Raw genomic sequence first — 15903 nt, 5'->3', positions numbered from 1 at the left:
TTTCAGTCATCATCAATATAGTTTACCCTATTGTACTACACATTTGACACATGGTGTATTAATATATGTAGGGTTTGGCTAGGACATCCCCAAACTGAGATTTAATTCTTGGCTCCACACATAATTAATCATTTTGAGTCCTTAGCTAGTGGAATAAACATGAATTTTGGTAAAAAAAAAAAAACTATACAATTTGTTTTTATCTAGGTGTTTCAATATAAGAGAAAGGCAAGGAGACATTTTATTTCTCCCAAGAGGGAATAATTTGCCATTTTAGACATAAATATAACTAGTGCAATGAGAGAATTTTATTCTTAAGCCTCAAAATAATGTTGTTTCAAGGGATTAATTATGATAATCCTAAGAACATGACAATTGGGAACTTGAAATTTTGAAATTGAAATCAACTTCAATTGATTTCACTTTCTCTATTTCTTTTACCATCTTGATTTGGCATGTGTTAAACACGAGTCTCGAAATTCAGAATGATAATTGTTTGGGATTATTGTGCGTATTCTATTGGTGCAATGTGTCCAGACAGTTACTTTCCATCATTTTTTCTTAGTTGGGATATGGCAACATTGTCGAAACCCATTCCAGTTAGGCAATCGAACCCCAAGATTTGCGACCAACCCTCTTTGATTCTTAAGGAGGAAATCTAGGGTTTGTGCGATGGAGGTTGTTTGTCCATCCGAGGAGCATCGTACCCACATTGGTTGTGAGAATCGTCTGAGTGTCTTCGAGTTATAGTTAGAGTGGGGAATGGAGTTCCTTATCTCCTCAATCTTCTAAGCTCTATTTTCGCTTTGCCATTATGTCTTCAGTGGGTCTTTTGAGAATAACATTGATTACCCCAGGAGGTCGCAAAGATTGAGGGCTCTCTGCTCCCGTGTAGGTGATTTTACCATCCTTTTGAGAAAGTGATCTAGCAATCTCTTTTTCAGTCATCTTGTCTACTTCTAGGTCCAACTATTTGCAATCGTTGATATCGTGCCCCTCACTACGTTGCTTCATCGTCCAGAATGTTTGAGCTTCAGAGGGTACTCAATATGTTGTCATGTTTTTTCTACCATATATAGAAACTCATTTTATGAAGAATTTAGAGATTCAAAGTCTATTTTTGGACGCTCTCATGGCTTTCTCTAATATCTGCTTTACTCTATGCAATGTTGATGGTTTTAGATACCCTCCATCATCCTATCTTTTAGTAGTAGGTCTGGACGATGTCCAACCCATCTCACAAAGTCTTTGCCCGTCTCATAAGGTCTAAAAATGGTCGAGGTCGCCGTGTAGTGATTTCTTTGGATAGATTTTTGCTCCAAAAATTGACTATCATAACATCACCCACTACATTAATATTAAGGTGTCGCACCTGAATGATAGTATTTTGAAATATTTCTACCCACTCTAGAAGGGTTTTAGTCTAGTTTTGCACTAGGTAGTTGAGATCTTGCATGGTCTCATGCTCTAGTGTGGAGGTTATTAAGTGTTGAGCAAACTTAATAGCCATCTGGTCGAAGCTTTAAATAAACCATGTAGAAGTATGTCGCTGCTTCCTTCAATATGGTAGGAAACAACCTACACATGACAATGTTTATGGTCGTGGTAGTCTCTAAAGACCTTCGAAAATTCTCCATATGGACTATGGGATCCCCAATCTGTTATACTCATTGAGTGAAGGTTATTTGAAGACACGAGGCATTGACTCTTCCAAAATACGAGCGCAAAGGGTGGAGTTAGTGTTTGTAACCTATAGAATTCAATCATTGATCTCGTATCTACCATAACACTTTTGAGTCTTTCAATTTACTTCTTCACTGATGAAGTTGAACATATCCTCTTTGTCCATGGAGATCCGATAATTTTCTTGGGTTTTGGGAGGAGAACGACAACTCTAAGGAGATCTAGGTTCCACTAATGCTTTGCAATGAGGACGTCTTTCCCGATAAGAGCGTACCTCCTCTAATGACTCCTTCCAAATTCTCTCACTAGAAAGTACTATGAGCTATATGGAGTGCCAACATTGATGTTTACGAGTGTTATGCTCTCAATCCTTAGACCATTTATCAGGGTCTGTATGATTTGGCATGTGTTGGGCCTCCTTGCGCTTGTGGTAGTCGTGCATGACAAGATGTTTAGTAGGACATTCTATAGATCCACAAGGGCACGAATGGTTAATGGATGTCTCTACTGCCCATAGTTGGGCCTATACATGTTGCATCTAGGCGATGTGTTCTCCCCTTAGCTCGTTGATGGTCTCTTGGTTTATTTCCATGTTGTACATAAGCTATTTGGTAATAGTGTTGAGGAACCTTATTCTTTTTTTGTACAATGAGCCTGGACACTCTTTCATTGATCTAACTAAAAGGTTAAAGCCTATAAAGGGATATGCCTTCCGTTTGCGTCTAGCAACGTTTTTGGTTCTTGTGGAGATTTAGCTTTGGAGTTTAGAGGTTGGAAGTTCTTGTAGGGGGTTAAGGTAAACGAGAAGCTATTAGGCGTTGTAATATCTTTAATGTAAACCATGAAAGTGATGTAATATCCACGTACACCGTAACAATTTGACGTGAGAAAACTTATAGAGGATCTATTGGAACATGGTTTGGGATGAAGATACTTTGTAATAAGATAGAAAAATGTCAAAAGAGGGGCCAAAATCTAATAATCTCGCTCTGATATCTAAGTTAATAGGGTTTTGAAGGTAAAGATAAGAGAATAATAGAATTCTATGGTTTAGAAATGTTGTACATTAGCTTCACAACTTTATTTTCTATTTATAAGGTTCCAATGTCATTCCTGGAAAGTATTGGTTTTTGTGCCTTAGCTTAAATTCAGAACATGTGTAGGGAAGATATTAGAAGCACATCGTCTAGTGGGATTATCTTGATTTGGCGTGTGCCAACTGCGAGCCCCACAAGTCAAAATGGTAGCTTTTGAGGGATTAGCTTGCGCATTCCATTACTCCACGTTTACTTTCCATCATTTGTTCTTGGTTGAGATGAGTGATCCACGTGGCATGTTCGGTTATTATTAGTGGCTAGTAATAGGATTGCTAATTGTAATCATGGTTTGTGAGATTACTGCCCATTGTGTCCTATTGTCCTTTTGTGCTAATAAAGACAACTTTTTATAAATATAGTAATAATAATTTAATCAGCGAGATTAATCATTGTCCATTCTCTCTTAATTAATCATTGTCCATTCTCTATTTAAAAAAAATCATTGTTAATATGACATATTGATTTTATTTATATGATATATTGAATTTTTACTTTTATTAACATATTATTTTCCATTATTGATTTTTAATCACGATATTAATTAAAACTTAAAACAAAGGTTTCTTTTGTGACAAAGAATGAAAATTCTATGCATTATACTATTGAATTTATAAATGTGCCAAGCCATATAATTTTGGAATAACATATCATTTTTAGAGAATGTAAATTTATCCCTAATATATTATGATATATATAATAAAAATTTATTTCTAAAGTTTTCCAATAAAATCAATCTTATCCAGTAAATTTGAAAGGACTAGCTTAATAATTATTTGATCCGATATTTAATCGTTATATTGAACATTTCGTATAAATTTATCGATAAACTGAAACAATTTCATCTAATTTGACAAGTTATTTATAATTGTGTTAGTAATGCAGTAAATATTATAAATACTTTGATACAGAGATGGATCTACAGTGGGAGCAATGGAGGCACTTGCCCCCACTGAGATCTAGAAGTATAAAAAACCCCAAGTGTGAAATTTTTTTACAGTTCAAGTTTGCCCCTCCTCCATTATCGAAAGCTTCTTTGTTCTCCTCCTGAGTTTGAAGATGATTCCTTACAACAGATCTATTTTTGTTCTTAATTTCTTTTTATCCAAATGACGTCATTCCACTTAAGTGGGACAACGTCGTTTTGTTTAGGAAAAATTAGAAAAAAAAGTCTAGTTATTATTTAATACGATTTTAATAATAGGAAAGACCAAGCAATCCTTCCCCAATCCTTACAATCTCGATTCTTTCTACGAGGCAAAATTTCAAATTCCCTAAATCCTAAATCCATAAATTTTATGAAATCTCTAGAAGTAAAACGGTTGATCATCACATCACTCACCTCCGGTCGTCTACGTTTCCATCCATCCATCCTTCAAAGTTCGATTTCACTGTCTGCTAATTTGACAAATTATTTATAATTATGTTAGTAATGCAGTAAATATTATAAATACTTTGATACAGGGATGGATCTACAGTGGGAGCAATGGAGGCACTTGCCCCCACTGAGATCTAGAAGTATAAAAAACCCCAAGTGTGAAATTTTTTTACAGTTCAAGTTTGCCCCTCCTCCATTGTCGAAAGCTTCTTTGTTCTCCTCCTGAGTTTGAAGATGATTCCTTACAACAGATCTATTTTTGTTCTTAATTTCTTTTTATCCAAATGCCGTCATTCCACTTAAGTGGGATGACGTCGTTTTGTTTAGGAAAAATTAGAAAAAAAAGTCTAGTTATTATTTAATACGATTTTAATAATAGGAAAGACCAAGCAGTCCTTCCCCAATCCTTACAATCTCGATTCTTCCTACGAGGCAAAATTTCAAATTCCCTAAATCCTAAATCCATAAATTTTATGAAATCTCTAGAAGTAAAACGGTTGATCATCACATCACTCACCTCCGGTCATCTACGTTTCCATCCATCCATCCTTCAAAGTTCGATTTCACTGTCTGCTTTTCTTCTCCAGAAGTTAATTTCTCTTGTCAGCTTCACTCATCTGCTTTTTTCGATTCCTTTCTTTCTTTATTTGTTTATTTCTTAATTGTTAATTCTGATTCCTTTTTGTAGTTATGTAAGTGTTAATTGAAATTCTTGCATTGTGCTAATTGAGTTATAATTGAAATTCTTGAGTTAATTAAAAGGAATCTTATACGACTTAAGCTTTGATGCATCTGCTTAATTTTTTTGCTCATTGATGTTTGAGCTTTCTTTTTGTGATGCTTCAGCTTTTATGCTTCTACAAGTCTGCATGTACTTTACTTTTTGTTGTTTGATTAGATTCATTAAGTGCTTGTATAGGAAAGAGAGTTTTAATGAGAGAGGGTTTAATTGGGAAGGAGAGTTTTAATGGAATATGGTTTGATTGAGAAATTTTTTCTTAAAACACGAACTCTGTAATTGTAAATTTGTAGTTGATTAAAATATTAATTGCTTAAAGAAAAACGACATGTCGCGAATCCTCTTGAAAGAGAGGGGTGCCTTTGGGTTGTACTCGCTCCATGAATCTACTAATATAAACCTTGTAATTACTAAAAGCATTAAATTGTAAATTTTGTTATGTTCTGTTTATTTTTAATTAAATGTGTATGTGATATATATTAATACTTGAAATGCATATTTAATTAGAAAGAGACTATGAAATGAGTTAGATGGACTATGAAATGAGTTAGATGGACTATGAAACTAGGAACAGAAGGGTGTAAGGAAACCTGAGATGAAACTAGAAGGTAGCAACTAGGAACTGAATGATATGAGGAGATGGGAAAGGAATGTGGGTTAGCACTCTGAAATTTCCATTTATTTGGCAGGAAACTTGAATCCATGAAATGAAAATTCTTATTTGTTTAAAACTACGTAGTTTTGAGTCTAAAAATTAAAAAAAAACGCTGCTGCCATGTGAAATTTCCATTTATTTAGCAGGAAACTTGAATCCATGAAATGAAAATTCTTATTTATTTAAAACTACGTAGTTTTGAGTCTAAAAATTAAAAAAAAAACACTACTGCCATGGGGGTTTGAACCTTGGACCTTTTGTTCACACTCCAAATTACTTACCACTGAGCCAATTACTTTCCTTACGTGATATGTGCCGCGCTGATTAATATACCATCGCATTTTAGCTTTCATTGTTTAATATTTGACGCATGCACTTATTAATATTGATTAAATATGCATAATAATGAATTATTAATAGAAAAAAAAAGAAATGTGCATAATAATGAATTATTAATAGAAAAAATTCAAGAACATGCTCCAATTTCTTATTTATTTAATTCCTTTATATTTTGTAATTTATGTTATATAAGAAAATATTTTTTTAAACATACGTTATAACATATAATTTAACTTTTTTTTGAAACAACATATATTTTAACTTTTAAAACATGAACTATGAGGTTTAGAACATACGACATATTTTTTAGAACATACGTTATGTTTTTTAGAACATGTGTTATGTTTTTTCGAACATGAGTTATAAATTATATTTTTGGAACAAATGAAAAAACGATCCAAATATCTACTGATTTTTTTAGAACATTATACTTAATTTTTGGAACACAAACTACAAACTTTAGAACATACGTTATGTTTTTTAGAACATGTGTTATGTTTTTTCGAACATGAGTTATAAATTATATTTTTGGAACAAATGAAAAAACAATCCAGATATCTACTGTTTTTTTAGAACATTATACTTAATTTTTGGAGCACAAACTATAAACTTTAGAACATACGTTATGTTTTTTAGAACATACGTTATGTTATTTAGAATATGAGTTATAAATTATATTATAGAACAAATGCAAAAATGGTCCATATATTTACTGTTTTTTAAACAACAATTGTTTTCCTTATCTATTATGGAGCGCGCTGATTAATATACCATTATCCATGTTGCTTCTATTGTTTAATATTAGACATATGCACTTATTAAATATCGATTAAATGTGCATAATAATAAATTATTAATAGAAAAAAAAGAAATGTGCATAATAACGAATTATTAATAGAACAAAAAATCCAAAAACATGCTCCAATTTTTTTATTTATTTAATTCCTCTATATTTTTTGTAATTTATGTTTTTAAATGTTAAGGACGATGTTCTAAATAATGTTACATAATTCTAAACTTTATAATTTATGTTCTCCAAATTAAGTATAATGTTTAAAAAAAATCAGTAAATATCTCGATCATTTTTGCATTTGTTCTATAATATAATTTATAACTCATGTTCGAAAAAACGTAACGCATGTTCTAAAAAACATAACACATGTTCTAAAGTTTATAGTTTATGTTCCAAAAATTAAGTATAATGTTTTAAAAAATCAGTAGATATCTGGATCGTTTTTTAATTTGTTCTATAATATAATTTATAACTCATGTTCGAAAAAACATAACACATGTTCTAAAAAAACATAACGTATGTTCTAAAAAATATATCGTACGTTCTAAACTTTATAGTTCGTGTTTATTCTATAATATAATTTATAACTCATGTTCGAAAAAACATAACACATGTTCTAAAAAAAACATAACGTATATTTTCTTATATAACATAAATTACAAAAATATAGAGGAATTAAATAAAAAAATTAGAGCATGTTCTTGTATTTTTTTCTATTAATAATTCATTATTATGCATATTTCTTTTTTCTATTAATAAGTCATTATTATGCATATTTCTTTTTTTTTTCTATTAATAAGTCATTATTATGCATATTTAATCGATATTAATAAGTGCATGCGTCAAATATTAAACAATATTTAGAACATCATCCTTAATATTTTAAAACATAAATTACAAAAATATGGAAGAATTAAATAAATAAGAAATTAGAGCATGTTCTTGGATTTTTTTTCTATTAATAATTCACTATTATGCACGTTTCTTTTTTTTTCTATTAATAATTCATTATAATGCACATTTAATCGATATTAATAAGTGCATGCATCAAATATTAAACAATAGAAGATAGAAGTGCAGTGGTATATTAATCAGCGCGCGACATAACACACAAGAAAAGTAATTAGCTCAGTGTTAAGTAATATAGAGTGTAAACAAAAGGTCCAAGGTTTGAACCCCCATGACAGTAGTGTTTTTTTATATTATTTTTAGACTCAAAACTACGTAGTTTTAGGTGGTTATCACCTAAGCAAGTGTCCTCACCTAAAAAGGGGTTCTCACAAGAGCCCTCCTCTCTCTCTCTCTCTCTCTCTATATATATATATATATATATAATAAAACTTTCATAAATTAACACTCGATAAATTAATAGTCTTTTTAAAATAATAATTTTTTCTGGTCCCGACTTGGACCGGTTCAAAAAATGATCAATCTTAATAAATTAATAAGATAATAATTTTTTGAAAGAAGTCTTTATAAATACATTGTTTTATTATCTTTATAAATTAATAATTTTTCAAATACATATGTCCAATATATATATACTAGGATAATTTAGCAAAATATGACTATATAGTGCTTTGTTTTTTCTTGAAATTTAAATCTAGTTGAATTTCATCTTTAAATATTGATCGTGCATTCAAAAGTCTTGGTATACCCTTGTCAAATTGTAACAAAAAATTGTAAAGAGTGATTGATGCTATAATTGCTTCATTTCTCGTGACTGGTTCTAAAAGTACCGAATCATCCCCAGTTTCGTTACTTTATAAATTAATAATTTATTGATTAATTAATAAAATTTCATGGCTCCAACATTATTAATTTATAGAGTTTTTATTGTAGATCCGCTTGAGGCGCCGCTAGTGAGAAAAGGTCTCCTTTCTCTCTAGGAGTTCAGATCTCTTCCGCCTCCCACCTCCTCCGCCTTCTGCTTCTTCTTCTTCTCCCCCACCCCTCCTAAACCGTCGTCTCTCCTCATCTGCCTTCCTCTCCGCTGTTGTCTCGTTGAGGAGGAAGAAGGAATCCCACCGTTTTTGTTTTTCTGTTTTCGTAGTTACTTTCCTTTTGTTTGTGTCAGTTTTTTTATTTGATCCTATATATTTTATCGTACATCTGAATATGTTTTGAAATGCGTCTGTTGGCTAAACTCTTTGTTTTTGTAACCTTTTCTATTTTAGCAAGGACATAAACGATAAATCTTATCCATAGATCACTGGATCTACGTGGTTGCAAAAAAAAATGATTTAGATCCGAAGGTTCATAATGGTTCAAAGGCTGAAGATTGGACTACAGTTGCTTTGCGGTGAATTTGGAGTTACAATTTATATTTGGTTCAAATGTTGTTTGTGTTTATTGTACCTTTAATGATTTTTTTTTTCTTTTTTGCTTTTAATAATCATTTTCTTTCCCTTGTGGACTATGTATTATTAGGCTTAGTATATATATGTAAGCTTTTATTTCTTACTGGTTTCTTGTGTACTCGTAATTTTATGATTTAATGAAATATTAGCATTATTAAAATAAATAAATAAGTCATTTTTGTAGATGTAATTGTTGGTATTTTGAAAGTGAATTTCTTTATTTTATTTCTCACCAGGAAATAAAAATCCATTGGCACATTTTGAGAGTTAACACGCACGGAGCCACTCGGCTTCATAGCAGTTAGCTAGCATATTCATTCAACCAAACGAAACCACAGAAACAAAGAGTGAGTTGGTCTGCGAATTATTTAAGATTTGCAGCGCATATCACGGGTCCCATCACCGTCACCATTATCATATCATCTAATGATCAATTCATCATCACCCAAACAAACTTAATCCATCTTCTTCAATTTTCATTCACCGATCCACTCCCATTTCCGGGTTTGCCCCACTTTCCCTTTTGGGCCATTGCTTAAGCTTTCTTCCATCCCACTCACATCCATTGCACCACACGGTTGTTGCTTCTGCATTTCATGCGCGCTTTCAGCAATTCACATCTACTTGGCATTTCTCAAGTCCCCAATTCCTGATTTTCGTCTTTCTTCCCCTTTCCCGTTGGTTAACTCTACTTACTTCCCTTTGTTTCTTTCCTTTTTTGCTCTGATCTGATTTTTTTTTTTTATATTTTGATGCTTCTTTCAGCCTTTCAATTGCGTTTTTTGAGCTTGTTTTACTCTCTGTTTTGGGGTTTTGTCGTTTTCTCCTATTGTTTTCGATTCGGTAGTTGTTTTATGGGTCTATATATGCACGTACTTGATGAATTCGATTTTGATCTCATGTCATCTTAGTCTTGTGTTTGGGATGCGATTTTATATTGATTTGAAAGTTGAATTTGATCTGAATGCACATTTATTGCCTTTTGTGCTCTTTGTCATTTAGGTTTAATGAACCTGCAGTGTTAAATTAATAAATAAGAACTTGAAATTCTTTCATTGTACATGGGTATTTGTGATGTCAAGAGTAGCTTAAGTACTCCTACTTCTTAAGGAAGAAAATGATGTTCTTCTGGCATTTTGGCTACACACTTTCCAATATTCATATTCTCTATGAATCATCAAAATGCCAATGAGCTTCTCAATCTGCACCCTTGAGAGCTCTTTCAGGAATAATACATGACTGAAATTCACAATGTTAAACACATTGTTTCGAACCTATATATACTATGGCAAAATAGATTATAGAGAACCTTTTTTTCTTCTTCTAAATTATGTGCATATATAATATATGTGATGCTGAAAAGGATTTTTGTGTATTAGATGTCATATAGACAAATTTTTCTTCCTCCAAGTACTGTTGTATTTCCCTTTTTTTCTGCTAACTTATTATGATTCTTTGTTCAGTGGAGACAAAAGGAGAAAATGACAAGGGAAACTAGAACTTGAAAAAGGATTTCCTGATCGGAAAAATCTCATCTGAGGGTTCATTCACAATGTCTTTGTCTAGTGGAACTGTTATGGCTATCAAATCTTACCAAAGTCAGGCTGATGTTCTGGTTAAGAATTACTTATTATCAACTCCTTATATTCCTTACACGTCTGTTCTGGGTGGCCTAGTTGCTTCCAAGCTGGTATGCTCCTTTTCATCCTTTTTTCACTTGTGCTTTTCTGAACTTGAAAGTTCGTTAAAAGTTTGGTCAACTATAATCTTTTCATTTTAGCTTTAACTGAATGTGCAGTCATGCATGTATTTCATTCTGTCGCTAAATACTAGCAGATTGAACTTCTCTATCTCCTGTATGGTTGCAAACTTCTTACCTTCTGCTTTTGATTTTTTTTAACTGTTTCCTTCATCAGGCATATGATCTTACTCAACTAATCAGCACGTTTTATATCAAAGTTTACAGTGGTCTTACTAAAGTTGAACGGGTTGAATGGAATAATCGGTTAGTCAAGTTCAAGTTAATTCTTGCTCATTTTCCAATCGCTACCAATGAATCCGCTGATCAATTGTCTGATATTGGCAGGGGTATGTCTTCAATTCATGCCGTTTTTATCACGGCTTTGTCATTGTACCTTGTGTTCTGGTCAGACCTTTTTGCTGATCACCGGTCTACTGATTTTTTTACTTTGCGGAGTTCGCAATTGTCCAATTTTGGATTGGGGGTAAAGTTCTTTTTTTTTCCTTCTTTTGGAATGTTAATAGGATTTTAATGATTCACTTCTATCACAAATGCACGATTTTCACATACCTCTAAGTGTTATATTTGACTGATAACTTGTTATGATTTACGAGCATTTAGTGTTTTTGGAGCATTATCAACTATATTGTTAATCTTGCCATGCTTCCCCCACTCCCTTCCTCCTGAGAGTTCAATTGTTTGATCCTATGTATCAGTGAAAAATCATTCTGGTCTAACTAACTTCTTATTCATATGTAATAAAATGTAAAAGATCAATATTTAATATGTAAAGTGATATTATTTTATCATAATTACTTTTGAAGTGAAAATGTGCCCGTTCCTTTTACAGGTTTCTGTTGGGTACTTCATCGCTGATATCGGAATGATTTTCTGGTTCTATCCTTCTCTAGGAGGCATGGAGTATGTGAGTACTATCTGCAGGGGGAAAAAAGCTTCCCGAAATTGTTTTTCCTTTCTTTTTATTCTTGTTTGATTTTTGGAATGCATTATTTCCAGCATAATCGATTGTCTTCTGTTTACTGTACTCTTGCGTTAACATACATCTAAAATTTCCTTTAATTGTGGAGTTATATATGGATTGCCAGCATACCGATTAATAAACCTTTATTGCTTGCTTACCACAGAAATCAAAGCTGTTTTTACCTGGCATTCCATATTTAATATTCTTGCTCTCTTGGTAGGTATAATTCACCGACAGATCACTTTCAGAACCAATCTTCGGATACTGTTTTGGAGTTAAGAGTGGATATAAACTTGAAATTGATTCATTAGGATAATATTTGCATTTCTTATTAGGGAAGTTCATGGCATTTCTTGGCATATGCACGAGCTTGTACTCAAGCACACTTCTTCTGTATTTGGAGCTTAATGGAACAAAGTTCTCTTATACTTGGTTGCATTCTTCATTTCATTATATATTTCAACTCTGTCGATCAGAGTCTAAACATCCTAGTAACATAGATTGGCTTTCCAGAAGTCTTGCAAGAAGTTAATGTAACTAACCATGCTACCACAATTGAATTCAGGTCATCCATCATGGTCTTGCTGCAATTGCAGTGTCATACTCTATGTTATCTGGAGAAGGTCAGATTTATACATACATGTGTCTTATCTCCGAAGTGACAACTCCAGAGATTAATATGAGATGGTAGGCTAATGACGACTCACTTGAAAGCAGCTTATGAAATTTTGACAATCATAAGATCAATTTAATGTTTCATGTAGGTATCTGGATATAGCTGGTTTGAAGAGATCCACTGCATATCTTATCAATGGTGGACTGATCTTTCTTGTATGGTTGGTGAGTATAGGTTTGCTTGAAGTCATTCTTTGATGCTTATTTCTTCATGTTGAAACTAATGCCTATAAGACTATCAGTTTCAAGGAAAATAAATCATGTGGAAACTATTTAGAAAATGGTTCATCGTTTTTGATGTTTGGTTGCAATATTGAATATCAATTTGTATTTTGCAACATGGAATATATTGGAATATATATTAGTTTTATTTACAATAAAGAAATATTTTATGTTTATTATAGTGGCTTACGAACAAAACATACAGTAAATTGTGGTTGTCTTAAGTGACTATGATTGCTTCCAGCAGTCTACAACAACAACAACAACAACAACAACAACAACAACAAAGCCTTAGTCCCGAAATGATTCGGGGTTTATGAATGGAAATTATCATCAGGGGTTAGACTGTGTCTATTTGATTCCCCTGTAGATCTGTTTCCTTTTATGATTTCCATACAAAGTTGGAAAGTAACTTGTCCTTCTGGAAATCTTATCCTTAGAGATTTTTAGTTTTCCCTGACTATGAATATAAACTATTCTATTGACCAATTTTCCCCTTAGTCAGCCATTTTCTTGCTTGGTGCGCAAGTGCACCTTAGGCGTTTTCTTCACTGATTCATTCATTCGGGTTGAAAGGTATAATTGCTAAAAGGAAGTCTCCTCCCATCCCACTTCGAACTTCATGTTTTAAGCACGTAGGTAACCACCGCCCTGTACACTAATTGAAACATAAATTTTACAGATTAAGTGGGTGCATTCAAAATGTGAAAATACGAACTTTTGGGACACATAAGGTAAATATCTACCGAAGATGTGAAAAGTAGTTCGGACTCGCCAGCCATAACATCCCGTTTTTAAGTTAAATAGTTGACACCACTTTTAGCCATGCCATGAGTGAGTAGCAAGTAGAGTTTTTTTCCTTATATTTCTACTTGTCCTGAATTTCATTTTTTTTTCTATTACTAGCTAAAGTGAATAATGTAATGCAGGTTGCAAGAATTCTGCTGTTTGTCTATATGTTTCACCACATCTACATCAACTATGATCAGGTGATTGTTCACTTCTTAGACATGTTTCTTGTGGGCTTTGGGTTAAGGATATTTGAGTTGCTGGTTTAAATTACATTATCACATGTCAATGGCAGCAAACTATATTAAGTAGCTCTCTGATAAATTACGGTTAATAAAATGCATTTCATAATCAAATACCTAAAATGCAGCCAGTCCCTTTTTCTTTCCATTCTTTTCTTAGAGAAAGAGCCAAAGTATGACTTATTTATCCAGTTAACCTGAATTGGATGCCTTTGTTTTATTAGATTGAGGGTTATAAAGTAGGGATAAAGTCCAAATTTTCTTCCCCTTTCGTTTTCGGAGAAGTGCATATTTACCCTTTAATGCACATTTTTCCTTTTAATATTTCAAAGCAAGATCAATTTTACCCTCGCCTAACACAAAATTTGAACAGACTGGTTTACCATTATTTGACCTATTATTTGAGTCTACCACATCAAACCTCCCAAACATGAATAATGTCTAAAATGTTTACTAGTGTTACTAAGGCAGTTACAAATAACCTACTAAAAAACCAAAAACTAAGTTTGCCACAGACTCTTTAAATTTTCGATTAGGTAGGGGTAAATTGATCTTGCTTGGAAATGTTGTGTAAAATTTTACCGTCAGGGGTAAATCTTAACTTCCCTAAGAACTATATCGGTAAATTTGGACCCAAAAATTCATGGAAAAGTTGATTTCATTAAATAATAAAAACTACTCATGGAACCTTTTATCTATCAGCTTGAAGCATTTGAGTTAAATGGTTTTATGATATAGTATTAGAGCCCCCTAGATCAAAATGTTTAGAGTTCAAGTTTTGTCTGCCTCGTTTATTAATAAGGTAGGGTAATTGAATGCTGGGTGTGTTAGGAACTATGTCGTACGGAAATTTTGAGTTGGAAGAGTTTCTACGTTTTGAAAATGTTTCGGTTTCTAAGCTCTCGGAAACCACCTTCCGGGACACTGGAAACTCGTTTCTTAATCAATTTATCTTGTGCCAATCACATTAAATGCCTAATTTTATAAATCATCTCCTTCAAGCTTCCAAAATGAAAAAAAAAACTTCATTTTCTTTCTTATCATGTAACTTACAAATGTCGTTTCCCGTTGTCCATTTCCATGCAACATAGACTAAAACTATTCATGCAACCTTATCTATCAACAACTTAAGCTTTTGGGTTAAATGATTGTATGATAACATACCGAATAACGGGTGTTTTCGAATTTGTGAATGGTTGGCAGGTGATCAAGATGAGCTCGTTTGGCTGTCTTGTGGTTTTTGTGGTGCCGGTGGCACTATTTATTATGAACTTGATGTGGTTTGTGAAGATTGTGAAGGGATTGATAAAAACCTTAGCAAAGAGAAAGTGACAGACGTTCTGATCAGACAGATATCACACTTACATACATACATAGTGGATGGATATGTAGTTTTTCCAGTATATTGCACCCTTCTTCTTTAACAAGTCATTTGAAGGGAAAAAAAGAAGACAAGGTAAGGTTATATTCTGAGTTTGATGGAAGCTAAATGGTCTGTATATGATCTTAGGTTATATGGTCTTTTAACTCTTGTACATCTTCTTCACGCTTTTGAAATGGATCTAGTATTATTAGGTCTAGTTGTTACATTTCAGAATGTTTCTTTGTCGATGAATTAGTTATGAGTAGACCCGTTCGCCAGCTCGGGTACTTGGTTGGCTCAGGTCTGTGCTAGTGGACCGGGTTTGGACACGGAAAATTGACATTAAGCCCGATCAACCCTGATCCATCAAAGCCCATCTAATTCTAGGGCGTTTTTGGGATTTATAAAAATAGAACAGATCTGGCTGGTCTTCTTTATTAATATAATTATTAAATTTATTTATTTATATTAATTTTTTAAGTATAAATTTTAATTGTTTTTATTAAACAATATATATTATTTCTCAGGTGGGTTTATTCGGGTTTTGCTTGAGGTTTGATTTTTAAGTCTGAATCTAGCATTTTATGTGAAAGCCTGTTGGGCTTAAGCTGATCTTGGCCCAGTCCAACTCGATTCATGAACATGTCTAGTTAAGAGTAGATTCGGTCCAAGTCCAAGTGAAGTCCACTCTTAATTTAATTGGACTCAGGGCTCGAGCTAGACATTCAAATTTTGAGCCTAGTTTAAATAGGTCAGTGTGAGTGCCCAATAGATATAGACCATTTTTTATTTTTAATTGTTAGTCAAGTGAAATAGACTAAAACATCCTTATGATTTTTTTTATCACC

General features: G+C 32.7%; 1 protein-coding gene across 3 annotated transcripts; it reads left to right on the top strand.

The window, feature by feature from the left end:
- Positions 1–9296: 9296 nt before the first annotated feature.
- LOC136206123 (uncharacterized) lies at positions 9297–15521 on the top strand. 3 transcript variants are annotated; one of them, XM_065997052.1, is made up of 9 exons: positions 9297–9388; positions 10505–10731; positions 10958–11046; positions 11128–11266; positions 11633–11707; positions 12330–12451; positions 12529–12604; positions 13591–13650; positions 14896–15521. In XM_065997052.1, the coding sequence occupies exons 2-9, from the start codon at positions 10594–10596 to the stop codon at positions 15022–15024; spliced, it is 828 nt and encodes a 275-aa protein (XP_065853124.1). In that variant the 5' UTR covers positions 9297–9388; positions 10505–10593; the 3' UTR covers positions 15025–15521. The 3 variants fall into 3 exon arrangements, with proteins under 3 accessions (XP_065853124.1, XP_065853122.1, XP_065853123.1); XM_065997050.1 differs by lacking the exon at positions 9297–9388 and adding an exon at positions 9395–9718; XM_065997051.1 differs by lacking the exon at positions 9297–9388 and adding an exon at positions 9395–9722.
- The last annotated feature ends 382 nt before the right edge of the window (positions 15522–15903 follow it).

This window comes from Euphorbia lathyris, chromosome 9, assembly GCF_963576675.1.
Source record: "Euphorbia lathyris chromosome 9, ddEupLath1.1, whole genome shotgun sequence".
NCBI classification, from domain to species: Eukaryota; Viridiplantae; Streptophyta; class Magnoliopsida; order Malpighiales; family Euphorbiaceae; genus Euphorbia; species Euphorbia lathyris.
This window is presented reverse-complemented; position numbering and strand designations above follow the sequence as displayed.

Bases quoted from the DNA above. Each gene is read 5' to 3' on its own strand.
- LOC136206123 (XM_065997052.1), top strand. From the start codon at position 10,594: ATGTCTTTGTCTAGTGGAACTGTTATGGCTATCAAATCTTACCAAAGT. The intron at 12,452-12,528 runs GTAGGCTAATGA...TGTTTCATGTAG, and splicing joins CCAGAGATTAATATGAGATG to GTATCTGGATATAGCTGGTT. The intron at 12,605-13,590 runs GTGAGTATAGGT...AATGTAATGCAG, and splicing joins TGATCTTTCTTGTATGGTTG to GTTGCAAGAATTCTGCTGTT.